This window comes from Hippopotamus amphibius, chromosome 3, assembly GCF_030028045.1.
Source record: "Hippopotamus amphibius kiboko isolate mHipAmp2 chromosome 3, mHipAmp2.hap2, whole genome shotgun sequence".
Taxonomy (NCBI): domain Eukaryota; kingdom Metazoa; phylum Chordata; class Mammalia; order Artiodactyla; family Hippopotamidae; genus Hippopotamus; species Hippopotamus amphibius.
In genome coordinates, this window is record NC_080188.1 from 177,912,067 (window position 1) to 177,930,187 (window position 18,121).

Here is an 18,121-nt window from a genome sequence, read left to right on the forward strand (position 1 = left end):
GCTTCTGTAATACGGAATCAACGCACCAACAAATTGGTCTGGATACTAAATGGGATGTTTTCCTTTTCTATTGCTGCACAACAAGTTACCCTGAACCTAGCAGCCTAAAACAGCACACATTCATCATCTCACATTTTCCATGGGTCAGGTGTTCAGCCACTGCTTAGGTGGGCCCTCTGTGCGGGGTCTCACAAGGCTGAAATCAAGATGTCGCCAGGGCTTTGATCTTGTCTGACGCTCCTGACCAAGCTCAAGTAGTCGTTGACAGGATGCACTTCCTTGCAGCTGACAACTGCTTTCTTCTCCAAGGTCAGCAGAAGAGACAGTCTCTGCTGCTTCAAGTGTCTGATTCAGCCAGTAAAGATACAATGAGCCACTTAGATTCAGACAGTTTATTATTTACATAGATTCTAAAAGGAAGAGTAGCCAAAAGTGCCAGCTCCCTGGGTTCTTGTCCTATGCCGAGACCAGCTCGGCGACTCGGGACGAGTGACGGGTGCCACAAGCTTAAAGAAACACTGACACAGATTTAAGAGAAAGATGGGACCGGGGGACTCAAGACCTCTAGGATCAAAAGCCCCGCTGCTTCATCCCACGTTGTTTTTATTGAGCTCTCGGCATTCCAGAAGCAGGATAGCATAAGGTTCTCACACTCCCAGTTTCGTCCCACAGTCAAGGTTTTTCTTTGAAATAACCAAACAAAGGCCTCATATAATTGGGGGCAGTGATGTTTTGCAAGAACAGCAGAAGGAGGGCAGCTGCTATTAGCCAGGTCTCTGTTTGCCTCCTGGGTCCTGATCTGAGCTGGGCGTGGGAAGCAACGCAGCCATGAGGGCAGGAGACCTCTCTCAGAAGGAGTAAGGGTCTGTGCCCCACCCCTGTTGGCCCCTCTGCGACTGTGCCTGTCTTAGGTTGTTCCTCCCCTGAGGAATTGTACCCATCTCTGGCTAACCAGCTATCCTCCAGGGCCAAACAGAGTGATATGAGGTGTGCAAGTGAGGAAGGGGCTGTGCCCCCAGAGAGGGTCAATATTCTGTTTCCATGGTAGCCTATGCCCCCATGGCCTCCACGCCCAGCACCCTTAGTTCCTCCGCTGCTCAAGCAGGACATCCTGCATCCAGATGCTCGGCCCACATACTTTAATTACTTTTAGCCATATTTATTATAACAATTTCAAGGTTTCAGAAAGACTTCTGAATGTTTTCCCACAGTCCTGTACACCAAAAATGATGATACCAAAACAGAAGGGTCTAGGTGGCTGCAGTATGAGTAGTGAGAAACCCTGTTACAAAGGAGCCAGTTCTAGCCTGCAGCTAAGTGATTTTATACATCCTGCAGAAAGCCTCTTATATCATCAGAACCTGGGAGGTGATGAGAAACTGTCTCATGACAGTCTCCTAGGGGGGATGGGGAGGTGAGTGGGAGATGGCCTCAGAAGCCACTCATCCTCATCTCTGGAAGGATCACAGAGCATTCAAGGTTGGAAGGATGCCATGGCAGAGCCCCTCCCCTTCTCTGAGCAAGAGTGACTTCTCTATCCACCCACACATATACCTCAGCTGCCATTGAAGAGGACTCCACTGATGACACACCTGCTTTTTCCCTGCCAGTATGCTTCGTTTCCTGTCTGATATCCTTCTGCAGAGTGAGCCTGGTACGGAGTATGGCCCAGTCAGTCTTTTGAGTATGACTTTCCAGCTGAACCCCCAAACCAGTGCCAGTTGTACAGAGTGGGCATTGCAGAATATGTCTGTATGTTACTAAGTGCCAAGCACACATAACACGTGAATATGTATATGTGCATATTAAATCACCACAATAAATTTGGTGATTACAGAATTTTAGAATAGTAGGGGATTGTTGAGTAAGTATAATGTTTCTTAGTCTATAGCTGAAGGCTTATCAGACTTATTTAGAAGGTGGTCAGTCATCAAAACACAAATTAAACTTGGCACAACCTCATGAATGCTTATCTAACCAGGGCATGACTCAAGTGTGTGCCCAGAATGGCCCAAAATGGTAGAGCACAACCTGCCACCCTACTTGCCCCAAGGACAAATCCTTGGCATTTGTTTAGTAACTAAAATTGCTAGCACTGGTGAGTTTCTTTCAGGTGTATTATCACCACTTAATATGTAACATTTCCATTCAGGGTATTTTTTGACCTTGTGGGTCAGCAGCTTTGTTTGAATTTGATTGACATGTTGATAACAAATTAATCCCACAAAAAATGTTACTTTTTTTTAAATTTAAGTATAGTTGATTTACAATGTGTAGTTTCAGGTGTACAGCAGAGTGATTCAGTTTTATATATATATATATACACACACACACATATATATATACATATTCACACATATGTATGTATATATATATTCTTTTTCAGATTCTTTTCCATTATAGGTTATTACAAGATATCGAATATAGTTCCCTGTGCTATACAGTAGGTCCTTTTAATGGGTTCTTTAGTATTCCAATGTCACTTTCTAGGTGAGAATTTTGGGAAATATTTTAAGTATTCACATACCTATATAAAAATTTATGATTCTCTTTGGAATGTTTCCTTTGCTTTTAAATTATAGCATTATAAATGCCACTCTGGTGAATTGTAGACATTTTCTGTCATGGGTAGGAAATCTCTTAACTCTGGCCTTGGTCCAACCAGTTTAACTTTATAAAGCCCCCAAGGAATGTTCCATGATGAACAGATAGATATATATGTATATGAAAAAAGACGCTTTAAAGGTATGTTGTATTTTTGCAACCATGCCTTTAAAACTTCTTTTTGTCAACAGTACCTTAAGAGGCCACAAGATGGGAGTGTTAACTCTGAAAATAAATATTTATAGAATAAGGGATGAGTGTGTATTGCAGAGCATGAGCCTTTTTTCCTTAATGGAAGAACACTGGCATTAAACACATACTAAGCGTTAGGAACTGTGCTAAGTGTTTAAAAAACACTTTCACATCTAATTCTCATAAGGGAATGAGTATCATCTTCATTTTAAAGGTGGGAAAATGTGAGGTTCAAAGAAGCTTGCAAAATGACTTGCAAAGCCACATACATAGTAAGTGATAACACTGAATTGCAAACCCAGATCTGTCTGCATCCAGAGCCTGGCCTCTCTGTACTATACCACTCGGCTTCCCTCCCTGTAGTGGTGATAATTAGAATAGAAACATTTCAGGAACACAAGTGCTGTCAGACTCTAAGGAGGATTTAACACACTGTTAAAATGTCTTCTGTCTATGTCTTTACATTTTCTCGGGTTTGTCCTTTCTGCTACCACATGACTCTTTTAACTGGAAACAATATAAATCTCCACCCCCTCCTTCAAAAACTTGCTTTTCCTTTGAGTCCTTAATTTTCTATTTCATTTAATGACTATCATCTACATCTACTCAGTTGCTCAAATTATAAATCTAGACGTTCTCTACCTTTTTCTTGCCCCACCTTCTTCACCCATATCCAGTTAATCTTTGGCTCTTGAAATATCCCCTCCTCTTATTCCTTTAGGCTAGAACTTTCCCACCATCCATCACCTTTTTTACTCTGCCCAGTTCACTCTTAATCTCTCAAATGTCAGCACCGGGATCTTGATGCCATCTCTGGTCCAGGCTGGATTCATCTAAGCTGCGTGACTGATACCATGTGCTGCCTTCCATTATAGCGCTTGACGTATGGTGATATAATCCTGGCTACCAGTGTTCCCCACTAGACTGTAATCTTGCTCAGGATCAGGCTGAAAACATTCACATCAGTATCCTCAATGAATAGCATGATGATAACTTCTTAATAAATATTTTTGAATAAATGAAATATTTAATTCAGATCAGAAAATATTTGTTGAATGCCTATTTTCTACCAGGCACATTTCACATGCCCTGGGAAACAGATGAGTGGGACAGTCTCTGGCTTTAAGGCATTTATGGTATAATAGTGAGGACAAGACCAACATAAAATACAAATAGAAATCAAATCAAAGTATTGTAACTGCTTTGAAACTGTAAAAAATCATGGGGAAATGTGTTTTCACTTTTTTTTTTTTTTTAATATTTATTTATTTATTTGGCTGTGCCGGGTCTTAGTTGCAGCATGTGGGATCTTTGTTGCAGCATTCAGGATCTTTAGTTGTGGCATGTGGGATTTTTTTTTTTTTTTTCCAGTTTTGGCATATGGGCTGTTAGTTGCAGTGTGTGGGATCTAGTTCCCTGACCAGGGATTGAACCTGGGCCTCCTGCATTGGGAGTGCAGAGTCTTAACCACTGGAACACCAGAGAAGTCCCTTTTCACTTGTTTTTTTTAAAATTATCCTTTATATTAAAGTAAATAAGTAGATAATTTTCTTTTCTTTTTTTTTTTTTATAAAAGTTGTGTTCTGGGCATGAAAATATCTTGAAATATAGAGGCACAGTCATAAGATTTTCCATTATCCTAAGATTGAATAAGAGTTATACAATAGCTGAATTAAGAGAGTTATATCAGTGGATAGTAATATGTGAAGGAGAAAGTAACAATAACTTATTAATCACTTGGTAGAAAAAATAAAATGTTGGGTGGTTTCCATTAGCCAGAGAGATTCCATGGGTATCATGTTGTTGAGGTAATACCCCTAGGTTTATGATAATCTAGTAAGAATCTGGAATTTTATGAGTTCTGTTTCAATTAATCTGCCTATATCCATGGAGTCTTTCGCTGATAGCGATTCTGGGACCATAACGATTCCTTGAGTTATTTTGGTTTTGTTTTAAAATCACATGTGGTATAGGTATGCTAATATCCATAATAGCTATAATCTGATCATGTATAGCAGCTGCTGTACATTCTGTCCATTTCCACCCTGCTGTGCCTTACTTTAGGCTACTGTCTTTTGCATATGATGGAAAGTAACTACCTGGGAATTTCAGGATTGACCCTTAATAAACAACAGCTCTGCTTCCATTATAGTTAAATGGAGACCGCTACATTTACAGCCTATATCTCTTTCTCAGGTAGCTGGATGTGCTTTGCAGGACTTATACCCAAACTGTTCACTTACTCAGCTAAGTATTAAGTGCATACTCTGTCCCAAGCCATGTTACAGGTACTGGGGCTACAAAAGTGAACAAAATAGGAAAGGTCTCTGCATTTGTTGAACTCACCTTCTGGTGGGGAGAGACAGGAAATAAGCATGTAAATAAATAAATACTTTCACTTAGTGTTAAGTGTTGTAATAATATAGAGTAATGGGTTACACAGTCTGAACAACTCTGAAGGTTAGTGCACTATTCATTGCACATTCAAGCATAAGTTCCATGAGAGCTGGAATTATTGTCTGCTTTGTTCAGTATTGTTTTCCTAGTGCCTAGAACAGTACAGAGTAATATCTTATTAATTATTTATTGAATAAATTGCTTAAGTATTTGTGCCATTGTTTTTGTATAAGATTTTACATCTTTAACTCTCTGCTTAGGAGTTGCAACAAGACATCTTAGAAATGAGGGGGCTCTTTCAGATCTGTTTGGGCAGAAGGGAATTCTTCATGTCCCACTTTGGCTGTGCTTCAGTTTTATACCCTTCAATAGAATATTGTGTGAGAGGCACATAACTCTAGGAAGCTATGATGAACCCTGAAGTCTATGTGTGAATAATCAGTGGGTGCTTTCAATATGGGAGGGAGGTGACTATCATCAAACCTAGTAATTCTACTTGAATCTGAGTCTACGTCTTCTGAACCTGTATATGTCTGAATGGGCCTTCATTTTGTTTTAAAGCAAACTTTTTGAAGATACAGCTTCATGATAGGGAAGGGATAGAACTCTTGCAAAATTTCACATGTCCATGCCTCACTCCCAACTCACTGTAGAGTAGAGGGGCAGTGAGGAGATGTGTATTGTGAAAGTTTTTTTAAAAGCTCCCTAGGTGATAATTGATAAATTGATACACTTCCTCAACTAGAAAGAACAGTTGCATATCCTTATTTATTTAAAACATGTATCTACTTATAGTTGCTAGTAATCCACTTTAAACAGTTTTTACAATTTAAACAGTTTTTGAGTTATAAGAACTGTGAGTTCATTTTTTTTCTCCCTTTAAATATTTCTGGCACGACTTATTTCATAAATTAAGGTAACATTTTGTCAAATGATTGAAGCAACAGAGGAAAACTAGACAATTAAACATTTCTATGTTTATGTACTCTGGGGGTAACTCCTGAGTGAGAGAGTAGGCAGCTGAGGACCAGTTATTACATTTTTGAATTTAGATTAAATCTTTATTAAACAGTCTGAAGTTTGGTTAGAACAGGCTCTCGTCACCTGATATAAAGGAGAAAAATCATATTTTCATTTTGAAAAACAACAAAAACTGTTTCCTCTGAGTACTTCAAAATCTTCGCAGGTGTTGCTCCTCATCTTAAACCCTGTTTAAGAGGAAACTGATGAGCTGTGAAACGTTATACCCACCAAAGTGTCAGTGTCCTAGAGCATACCGTACCTTTCCATTTTGGAAACTGAATGTATTTCATAGGCTCCTAACATACCTGGGCAAACTCTTTCGTTAGCCTTGGTGTGTGAACAGTATGCGTAGCAAAAGTAGGTTGTAGCTTTGTCTATGTCATATCTCAATGGCCTATTGAAAAGAAAATGAAATGGACTATTTAGAGTCAAGCTATCTGACTAAATTCTGCAGTTACTGAGCATTCTGACAGCACATATAATTTGCAGAAACAGGGCTAAGAATAAACTGTCTTTAAGTTGGTTGTTGTCTTATTTATTTAGTCATTTGGCTGCGTCAGGTCTTAGTTGCAGCACGCGGGATCTTGGTTGCAGCATGTGGGATCTTTCATTGCAGCGTGGGCTTCTCTATAGTTGTTGCGTGCGGGCTCAGTAGTTGTGGTGCACGGGCTTAATTGCCCTGCAGCATGTGGGATCTTAGTTCCAGGACCAGGGATTGAACCCATATCCCCTGCACTGGAAGGTGGATTCTTAACTGCTGGACCATCAGGGAAGTTCCTCATGTTTTTTTTTAATTGCCTGAGTACTCAAGTCCACAAATGGAAGGAATGTTGCTGCAAGCCTTAAACTTAAATATTTTAGAGTTGAATAATTTTGAGAACTTTCTATTTTCTATCATGTCTAATGAAAGTTTCAAAAACTGTAGAATTCTCAAAAGAGGAATACATTATTTTTTAATCTTTTCTTTTTTAAACTAGCGTTCAGAATCAGGTGGATGAAGTCATTGATGTCATGCAAGAAAATATTACGAAGGTAATAGAAAGAGGGGAGAGACTAGATGAACTACAGGACAAATCAGGTACAGATACTTCTTATATTTCTTGATGTTATTAATATGTATTTTGATAGTTTACTTCCCCCATTTTTCTAGCCAAAGTTTAGGAATCTTGACCTAGGAAAAATGACATTTATGGTTTTAATGTTTTAACTTCATTCATCTCCCTTTACTTTTTTTTAATATATAATTTATTCAAGTATAATTGATTTACAGTGTTGTGTTAATTTCTGCTGCAGGCAAAGTGACTCATGTATATGTGCATTCTTTTTCATATTCTTTCCATATGGTTTATCACAGGACATTGAATATAGTTCCCTGTGCTATACAGTAGGAGCTTGTTGTTTATTCATTCTGTGTATAATAGTTTGCATCTGCTAATCCCAAACTCCCACTCCATCCTCTCCCTCCCCCCACCCCAGCCTTTGGGAACCACAAGTCTGTTTTCTACTTCTGTGAGTCTGTTTCTGTTTCGTAGATATGTTCATTTGTCATGTTTTAGATTCCACATATAAGTGATATATGACATTTCTCTTTCTGACTTACTTCACTTAGTGTGATAATCTCTAGGTTCATCCATGTTGCTGCAAATGGCATTATTTCACTTTTTTATGGCTGAGTAGTATTCCATTGTAATATGCACCACATCTGTATCCATTCGTCTGTTGATGAACATTTAGATTGTTTCTATGTCTTGGCTATTGTAAATAGTGCTGCAGTGAACATTGGGGTGCATGTATCTTTTCAAATTATAGTTTCCTTCAGATATATGCCCAGAAGTAGGATTGCAGGATCATATGGCAATTCTATTTTTAGTTTTCTGAGGAACCTCCATACTGTTTTCCACAGTGGCTGCACCAATTTACATTCCCACCAACAGTGTAGAGGGTTCCCTTTTCTCCTCACCCTCTCCAGCATTTGTTATTTGTAGACTTTTTAATGATGGCCATTCTGACTGATGTGAGGTGGTATCTCATTTAAGTTTTGATTTGCATTTCTCTAATAATTAGCAGTGTTGAACGTATTTTCATGTGCCTATTGGCACATGATGTATGTCGTTTTTGGAGAAATGTCTGTGTATGTCTTTTGCCCATTTTTGGATTGGGTTGTTTGCTTTTGTTTGTTATTGAGTTGAGTTGTATATAGCTCCCTTTACTTTGAATCATCGTATTATTGTATTATTTCTTTAATTGATCAGTTGAGAATGGAAAAATTAAAAATTCATTGTTGAAGAGTTACATTATTTTTTCTTTTGTGCTGTTATATTGATGTGGTTTGTATTTCTCCTGATCTCAAGGAGGATAGGTCTAATCACTTCTTTTCAAACTTATTTCAGATGTATGTATTATTTTTATCTTATGCTTTTTCTGATGACTTAGTAACCTTTCTTTACTGATAGATGTTAGTCTCTGTTCTTATAACAGTTCATGGCACTTACTAGGCACTCACTGTTTAGATGATGAATGGCTGAATGAATATCTGATTAATCCTTAATAGACTAGTTTAACCAAAAAACTTGTTTAACCACTTTTAAGATTCATATTGTTTTGCCTCAAAATCATTTACTTTTGATATCTTCTAAGAATCTAGCCTTCTCCATGTGTAAGTTCTTTTCTATAGTTGTGCCAAGTATTTGAATTTTTAAAGAGTATTTTCTACCAGAATTGGTAAGCTTATTTGAAAGCATTGAGGCCCTGGGAAGACTTCTTACTTCTGTTGTAAGTGGATTGAGCAAACTGACCTGTAGCCATTTTTTACCTTTTTTTTTTTCTTGAATACAGAATGCCAGAGTTTGTGGGTGGAGGAAAGGAAAGATGATGTTTTCATGCTTAAAAGGGAATAAATTTGCGGAAGTAGAAATTAATATTTTCTTGTCTTTGTGTGACTAGATAAAAGAATCCTGTTATGTCGTTTAATCCTTCTCTCCATCCTCTATGTGATATAGAAAGCTTATCGGATAATGCAACTGCTTTTAGCAACAGATCCAAACAACTTCGAAGGCAAATGTGGTGGCGTGGATGCAAAGTAAGTAAATCAGAAGATACTGGATAGGTCTGTCAGCATATCCAGTGGTATTCAAAGACATGAAGAAAAAAGAGCCTCTAGATAAGCTCTGTCGGAACTGGGACTACAACTCTCTTGCTTATATCTTCTGAACCTGGGACACGGTGGAACTCAGTAAATATTTGTTGAATTAATATCTTTTGGGTCAGAAATAACTAAAGGAATCAAGCAGTGCCTGAAAGGATGTTTTCATGGATTTCTTCATAGAGAGTAATCCACATTTTATTAATAATTTAGTTTTCTCTAGACTTATCTTGTAAGAAGTAACTTATAATTTATTTATTAGCACTTTTTTTGGAGCAACCTATAGCATTACATAGAGATATTTAAAAGATAGAATGCAAGTTAGAGAAAAATATAATTTTCTGTTGGAAAGGGGGAAAAAATAAAAGCAGTTTAATGTGTCAGAATCTATACGGCAAATGAGGCCCCCCAAAATCCCACTGTCCCTCATTAGTCCAGAAAAATAAGACAGTCTTCTGCTATACCACCCTCAACCCACCTGTTCTCAGAAACTAAGCAGGGTCAGGCCTGGTTAGTATTTGGATAGGAAAAATAAGATATAAAATAAAAATTTATAACAAGGAAAAAAACGGGAATCATTATATGCTAATATATTCCTGCAAAACATTTTATGGAAATGAATTTACTTCTTAAATCAAGTATGGCTACTATATATCAAACAGAAAAATGTTTCTCTTAAGATTTTATAGCAAATTTCATGTCATATGAACAGATCTTTTCTTTTTCCTCCTGCTACTGTGTATCATTTTTGGTATTGTTGAAAATCTTAGATATACCTCATTGTTTTAAGTCTCTGATTTTCAAGTTTAGCAGTAACTTGCAAAACTTGATGTTGACATATGCTAAGGATTTCTTCCAAGAGTTGCCTTGGGTTTACTTTTTTTTTTTTTTAATTTAGTTATGGCGCATGGGTGGGCTTAGTTGCTCCGCAGCATGTGGTATCCTCCTGGGGCAGGGATTGAACCTGTGTCCCCCGTGTTGGCAGGCGGACTCTCAACCACTGCACCACCTAGGAAGTCTCAGGATTTACTTATTTTTGTCTGTTTACCATTGAATCCTCTTACTTTCAGATATAGAACTTGGGGAAAGAAATGTTTCATTGCTCCTCTTATCTAGAATTTAAATTTTCTGTTTTTCTTTAATGAATAAGTTTTCTATGTCTATAGAAATTTTCTATTCTGCAGACTAGTTTGGAAGAACAAAAGGTCCATGAGACACCTCCTCTCCCCATACATACACATGACCCATTCATGTGGCCATTAACAAAATGAAAATGTATATTTTGCCTAGCTTTTTTTTTTTAAGCCATATCTAAAGATTTTCGTTGTGTACTTTATGGGGGCCAGACCAAAGAAATAGTACACTTTTTTAAAAAAATTATTTTTTTTGGCTGCATTAGGTCTTCTTTGCTGCACATGGGCTTTTTCTAATTGTGGGCAGCAGGGGCAACTCTTGGTTGCGATGCGTGGGCTTCGATTGCGGTGTCTTCTCTTGTGGAGCACGGGCTCTAGGTGCACAGGCTCAGTAGTTGTGGCGCATGGGCTTAGTTGCTCTGCGGCATGTGAGATTTTCCCAGACCAGGGATCGAACCCATGTCTCCTGCATTGGCAGGCAGATTCTCAACTACTGTGCCACCAGGGAAGTCCAAGAAATAGTGTGCTTTTAAGGGGAAAAGTTGAATTATATTTTTAATTTAAATAGTTTCTATATCACTACCATTTTCTGGATTAACTTCATAATGATTATTTGGGAAGGGCAAAGGAAAGGGATGTAGGGACAGAAAAGAGATCAGAGGTTGCCAGTGGCTAAGGGTGGAGGGGTGGAGATTGACTACAGCAGGGCGTGAAGGAACTTTTTGAGTGATGAAAATGTCTTATGTTCGACTGTGAAGGTGATGGTTGACAACTATATGTATATCAGAATGCATCAAAATGAACTTTGAGGGTAATTTTATTGTATGTAAAGTGTATTTCAATAAACCTGATTTCAGAAGTAAATAAGTGAACAGAATTATCCAATGGGTGGGAAGGGAGAATCACTGACACCTCTCTTAAGGATCTTAGGAGGCTCTGAGGCTTGTGCGTGTTTAATGAGAAACAGATTTGTGTTCATGTCATTTGGAAAAAGAGAGCTTTGGACATGCATAAATACATGACTGCCAGTTTTGGCTGTAAACATTTCCTGGCCAGTGTTAGAAACTTTGTTTATTTAGGTGTTTTAAAATTGTTGATATTTCCATTTCAATCTTCTAAATGTTAGGCCTAGCACAAATTAACAGACCAGAATTAATATACATTTTTGGTAAAGTTGAAAAACTATTGTAAAATTCCAAATTACTTTAGAAATGTTTTCAGCTTAAAAAAAGATGCAGAGTTTCCATATAGTCTCTGTATCACTTTGTCACTGAAGTACTTTATAGTGTAAAGTTCTTCCTACATTTTTTGGTTATCATAACTAATAATTTTAATAGGCACCTGGTATTCAGATTGGAAAGCTTCCATGTATTCTCTTGGTCACTTTGTTCCTGTCGTGAATGTAATGCCCCTAAAATGTCACCAGTAGTTTTATTTTAGAAATATTTCATTAGCTACTTCTAGTTGCTGTTTGTGATAGTCCTCAGAATGTTTCATGTGTTTATAATATCTGGGTATCTTTTTTCTGAATAAACCATCTTTAATCAATTATCTGTGAAAATGATGAAAACAAGACTTTCATTTGAATTCATCAGGAAAATCAAATCAATTTATAATTTATGCATTTTAGGATTAGATGAGAAATGTGACAGTTTTATAGAGAGAAATGATATTAAGTAGCTAAGGGCTAATCTTAAGGTTTCTGCTCTCAACTGTGAAACTGACACAGAATACGCTTAGGCAAGTTTTTTATTAAATGAGGTTATTCATGAAAAATCTAAAATTATATTCCTCAAAATGGAGATAAAAATGCTAAGAAGAAAGTAAGGGGTGCAAAAACTAACAGAACTCTAATATACTTTGAGAATAAGTGCTATAAAAAATGCTGCCTTATACTATATACTGTGTATTGAACCATCTGTATTGGATGCCAGTGTTATTCATAATATCCTGACGCTTTTGAACAGAGTTGCTAAAATAGTTTTCTTTTCCTGGTCTTATGTTAGAAATGTGTGAGAAATCATAGATAAAAAAGGCCAGGCCCATGAAGGCTTTGATTATTACTGTTTACTCTTCAGCCCTGAACAATAAAATCTAGGCAAGCAAAACCCCTCAAATTTGGGGAACTCTGATCATTACAAAACGATGCAAATAGTCAGAAGTTTATATGAAAAAGAATTTGGAAACCTTTCAAGCAATGAGCCTGTGCACTGATGAGTTAGTGTGATGTGGTAAATAGCACAACAGACAGTCTTTATTAACCAGTCAAACATTAATCTTTCTTATGCCTTTTTGTGTGTTGTAGATAAAAGCCATCGTGGCTTTGGTTGCTGTTATCCTTTTGTTAGTGATTATCAGTAAGTATTTACTGGATTATTAATTTGGAGGGATATCATTTGTTTTGAAGTTTATTTAAATTTCCTTTTTATTTTCAGTTGACCTAGTACGACTAATGCCAGGTTTGAGTTATGACTTCTGACCTCAGTCAGCAGTTCTTAACCTAGAATCTATAGCTCTCTGAAAATGCATGTAAATTGTATGTAAAATTTTATGTGAATATGCATGTGTACATTTTTATTGTGAGAGTCTATATCTTTCATCAGATTCTCAAAGAGAACCCCTGTCCTACCGTCCACCCCTGCCCCTGCAAAGGCAGGGCTAAGTGATTTGTTTGAGGCCAAATAAATTTGCTACTATTACGCTCAGGACCATAACACTCATTTTGTATTTATTATTAACTTAGGTATCACAGCTTGCATTTCATAATGTTGTGTTTGAAGGAAAATGCAGATAAATTCTCCAGATGATAATTTTGTTTTGGATTTGAGCTTCATTTCAGTCATTGAAGCATAACTCCTGCCCTTCCTTTTTTTTTTCCCCCTTGTCTTTTTAAAGTCTATTAAAAAAAATTAAAAAAAAATTTTTTAGTGTAGTTGATTTACATTGTTTTAGTTTCAGGTGTACAGCAAAGTGATTCAGTTATATATTATTTCAGATTATTTTCCATTATAGATTATTACAAGATATTGAATATAGTTCCCTGTGCTGTATAGTAGGTCCTTGTTGCTTATCTATTTTATGTATAGTAGTTTGTATCTGTTAATACCGTACTCCTAATCTATCCCTCTCCCCTCCCTTTCCCCTTTGGTAACCAGAAGTTTGTTTTCTGTGACTGTGAGTCTGTTTTTGTTTTGTATATGATTCATTTGTATTACTTTTTATATTTCACATACAAGTGATAGCATGTATTTGTCTTTTTAATATTTCCTTTTCTCCAAAGCGTCTTTATCTGTGTTTATAGGGATTTTATAAAGATTTGGAAAGTATCTCAGGATAATCATTTGAAAAATTCCATGGTGATACTCTTTTTAAGCAAAAAAAAAAAAAAGTTTTGTTCCACAGAAAAAGTCAGTCCTTGTTATTTGTGGGTTTTGTGTTTGTGAATTCACCTAGTAGCTAACATTGCTTAGTTACCCCAGTGCTTTTAGAGTCATTGGCAGATGCAGTTAGAGAAGTGAAAACTTTGAGTCTCTTGGTGCTCATGTTCCCAGCTGATGTCTAATGAGATCATGTTCTGCCTTCTAGTTCCATCTCATAAAGTAAACAAGTGTCCTTCAGAGTCTGTTTAATGCCACGTTTCTCATGTTTTTGTGCATCTTGTTGGTGATTTTGCTGTTTAAAATGGCCCCCAAGTATACTAGTGCTGCAGTGCTGTCTGCTGCTGCTGAGCACAGCAAGGCATGATGTGCCTTGTGGAGGAAGTATGTGTGTTAGATAAGCTTTGTTCAGGCATGAGTGACAGTGCTGTTGGCCATGAGTTCAGTGTAAATGCCTCAACAGTATATAGTAAATAAGGTGTCTTCAGACAGAAACATGTAGGATAAGGTTATGTATTGATTGATTGTCAAAAATGTTGTAGCCAGAGGCTGGCAGGAATTTAAGCCTCTGTTTCCCCTCAGAGCAGTGGTTCAGTATTCACTCATTCAGTGTTTGTGGTGACTTTATAGAACATAACTATTGCCAGTAATTACCAAGAATCAACCAATGGAATGTTGAATAATATAAAGAAGAAAATAAAATCCAACTGTTCTCTTACCAGAGATAGCTATTGTTAATATAACTACTGTATATACTTTATATATTAATAGGAAAAGACTTAAACATGTTTTTCAAAAATCAAGATCATGTGTATACTTTCTAATAAATATATTACCTTTTCCCATGTTATAAAATATTTTAAAAATATTTTAGCTGCTTTATGCTATGGTTATGTATTAATCTATTTGATCAAAGTGCTAATGTTGGACATTTAGGTTGTTTCATAGTTTTGCTTCTCCATTCCCATTTGTTATCTATCATTTCAGATAAAAGTTGTCCTCATTACCTGTTTTCAAAATGGACCCAGTTACATTTAGGAATATTGTTTCTAACATAGCATATGAATCTGATTTTGATGTTTCTTTTTCATTTTTTTTTCTTGCAGTTCTTATAGTTGTGAAATACCATACTTGATTTGATGACAGATCTTCATTAAACAAAATCTGGGACAATAATAAAAGATTGCTGCATAATTTAAATGAAACCCATGTATATAACTTTCAAAACTTTTTTCAAGAAATTAAGAGGCAAGTATCACTTCAAATTGGAGCACTGAGAATGTCCAGTTATCTTCTTTCCTTCCAACAAAATGTGCTTTTAGTAATTACGTTTAAGGCAGATAACCAGCCTCAGTGTTGCCATATTCCAAGGGTCTAATTTGAAACTAGATACTTGCCAGTTCATTATTTGTGAATGTAGTTGAACACTGATAATGATATATCATACTGTTGTTTTAACGGCATAAGGACTTGCGTTTATTTGCATCAAGGTAGGGGTCAGGCCGGTGGTCAGGGAGCGTCTGTAGAGTACCAGATCATTATGCTGAAAGACATGCATAACCATTCCATCGATATTTGCAAGATTTTTCTCATACTGCAATTGCTTTGCAAGCAATTTTCACATATTTGTGGGTATAACAAAACTGAATGTTGTAAATGTTGCTGCCTTCAGCTATAACTAAAAACATTCCAGTAAACCTATTTTTGACTGTATAAGGGAATGTGTAGTAATTTTTTGGCACTTGGATTATGGAAATGGGAAATTTAAACAGTGTGAAAAGCATAGTATGGCATCATAAAACTGGAGATAATAAATTAGAAAACATCATTGGAGTATTTGAAAATGACCAAAACATAAAGCTACAAGTCATGGTCCAGTCTGTTTTCAGCCTCCAATAAGGACCAGTCCTAATGTGACTAAATGAAATTCATAGGTAACTTGTCCCCTAATTTTCTTTTTGTTAATAGCATTCTTCTTTAACTTCAACTAGCCCTTTTACTGGGAGTGCTGAAAGTAGCAAAATTATCTGCTTAGAGTTTGTGATTTTTGCATTGCCTGGTTATCTTCTGGGAAAAGCATGTTACACATACAATCAAGTGTCAGATTAGCTGACAGTAATGACTATAAAAAGTCAGGATCCTAGCTAATCAGTCAGTCACCAGCCAAATGCTAGGGTCACCATTAATCTCATTGTTTTTATAATGATAAGTGTTGTTAACTTTAAAATATGCCAACTTTCTTGGGTTGTTTAAACATGTGAAACTGCATAGTTCTCTAGTGTGTGTGGCGGGGGAAGAAGTTTTATAAAATTGGAGCTTCTGCAGAAACTCGTGTACATGGACATCTTCACAATGTATATATAACTCTAAATTTGAAATAGGGTTGATTAAAAGTACCAGTATTTAAATCAGAAAAAAAAATCCTTATAGGGCTTATTTCTTTGGTCATTTTAATTCAAAATATATGAAACATAGAATCTTTTTTTTCAATTCTGCAGGATTAATACTAAGGTGCAAAAATGTTCTCTTTAGAATGGAAGGAGATTTGAAGGGAGGAAGCAGATTAAGAGATATTCAGACAACTGCAAGTTATGAAGATTTAAATATAATTGCTTAGTATTATAGTCTGCTAAGAACTTTTAAAAAGAGATAAAGGTCTTACATACCATGGAGTGTTTTCTCTGGTCTCTCCACTGTTCGTAAATGTCAATTACTGTAAATAACATAATAAATACTAAACCCTTTGACAAAAGGAAAATGAGCATTTTTAGAATTTCAGTAGCTAATATAGTTCAGGAATGGGAATGTTTTAACTGAGTAACAGAATCAGTCCTAATGGAATCAGTCCTAACATGTTTATGTGTGTCCTTTATTTGGGATTGGAACTAGACTCACCAGTGGTTAATTTTCCATTAGTTGGTATAGAAATCTGGTTTCTTCATATCATCTGTTAGTGAAGATGATTGTTTCTCAAAAATAATCCACATTTTCAGTGTTGCTTTAATAAAGTATGCTTTTAAAGAAAGAAAAATAAAATTAAATTTTAACCATGAAAAAATAAAGGAAATATTTATATGACAATATCATAAATATGTAGTTCTCTTTGTATACTGGTGGCGGATATGTTACTCTGTTAGAGCTTTGCACTAGTGGTGGCTTGGCTCACAGTTTATCATTTCATCTTTCTTGGTCTTCATTAATCTTGAGACCCTTAAAGTGGCTGGCATGTCTGTGACTTTATTATCGTAACCTTGGAGACATGAGCCTTCAGAAAAAGAAAAATTTGTTCAAATTGATGCCAGGCCTACCTTCCTTCCTTCCCTTAATCATTCTTTTTCTCATTCAGCTCAGATCATCCTGCACTTGAAAAATGAAGTTTCCCCACCATCAAAACTTTCATTATTTAACAACAATGAAGAGCAACAGAAAAATTCAAGTAGATTTGTAAATACTAGTTGATAACCAGTGAAATCAGGTCACTATTTTTATAATGCCTGAAACATACCCTTGTGATTTATGTTTAATTACTGAAACCTATTGCCCTGCAGCAGTTTTGTGATAATGCTGGTTCGTTCCTCCTATCGATTATAACCCACTAATACCTGTGGTCTTTGGGCTTCTCTGTCCTGATAAAGCTCACTGGAAATTGCCCTCAGGTTTTATAAACTTGGGGATTTCTTGACTAAAGAAAAGTTCAATATTGAAAATAGAACATTATCTAGAATGGAGGAAGGGTAATTAGCACACATCAAATACGAGATACCTGTTAGTGTTCCTGTAGATTGCTTACGATAGTCTTCTTGTGCAGTCACTCTGCATTAGAAAAGTATAACTTCAGCATTTTTTTAATAGCAGAATTGGGCATCTTTCAATTCTGTGTAGCATATGGGCATCCTGGAAACGATTATACATGTACAAACTGAGAAGGAAGCCCTGAATTTCTCATTATCAGAACAATCTTGAAAGTGCTTGATGGCCTGTCAGCATTGGTTGCCCATACTGACTGTCTGCATCTAAATGCATATGTACTACAACTAGAAAATATGCAATAAGTTGTTTTTTCATGTTGAGAATAAATGCCTTTAGATGTCTGTGTTGAGTCAGTATTCCGAAGTCTAGGAAAACTGACTCTTATATTAGTCTAATTTTGTGTTTTCACGTGGAAATGTGATTGCAGTCTATTTCTCCTTGAGTGGGGAGTAAGAGCATGAATCAATGCAGAAGCATTTATCCATTTGTTTTAGAATGCAGTG

The 18,121-nt window shown here is 36.4% G+C and overlaps 1 protein-coding gene across 9 annotated transcripts in view; it reads left to right on the forward strand.

Moving 5' to 3' along the window:
- Positions 1–16,277, forward strand: part of VAMP4 (vesicle associated membrane protein 4) — a 32,938-nt gene extending 16,661 nt beyond the window's left edge. For all 9 annotated transcript variants that reach the window (XM_057727755.1, XM_057727756.1, XM_057727764.1 and 6 more), the window contains 4 exons: positions 7,194–7,294; positions 9,216–9,295; positions 12,797–12,848; positions 14,975–16,277. In XM_057727755.1, coding sequence (XP_057583738.1) covers positions 7,194–7,294; positions 9,216–9,295; positions 12,797–12,848; positions 14,975–15,003 — 262 coding nt within the window. In that variant the 3' untranslated portion in view covers positions 15,004–16,277. The remainder of the gene's footprint in view (positions 1–7,193; positions 7,295–9,215; positions 9,296–12,796; positions 12,849–14,974) is intronic.
- The last annotated feature ends 1,844 nt before the right edge of the window (positions 16,278–18,121 follow it).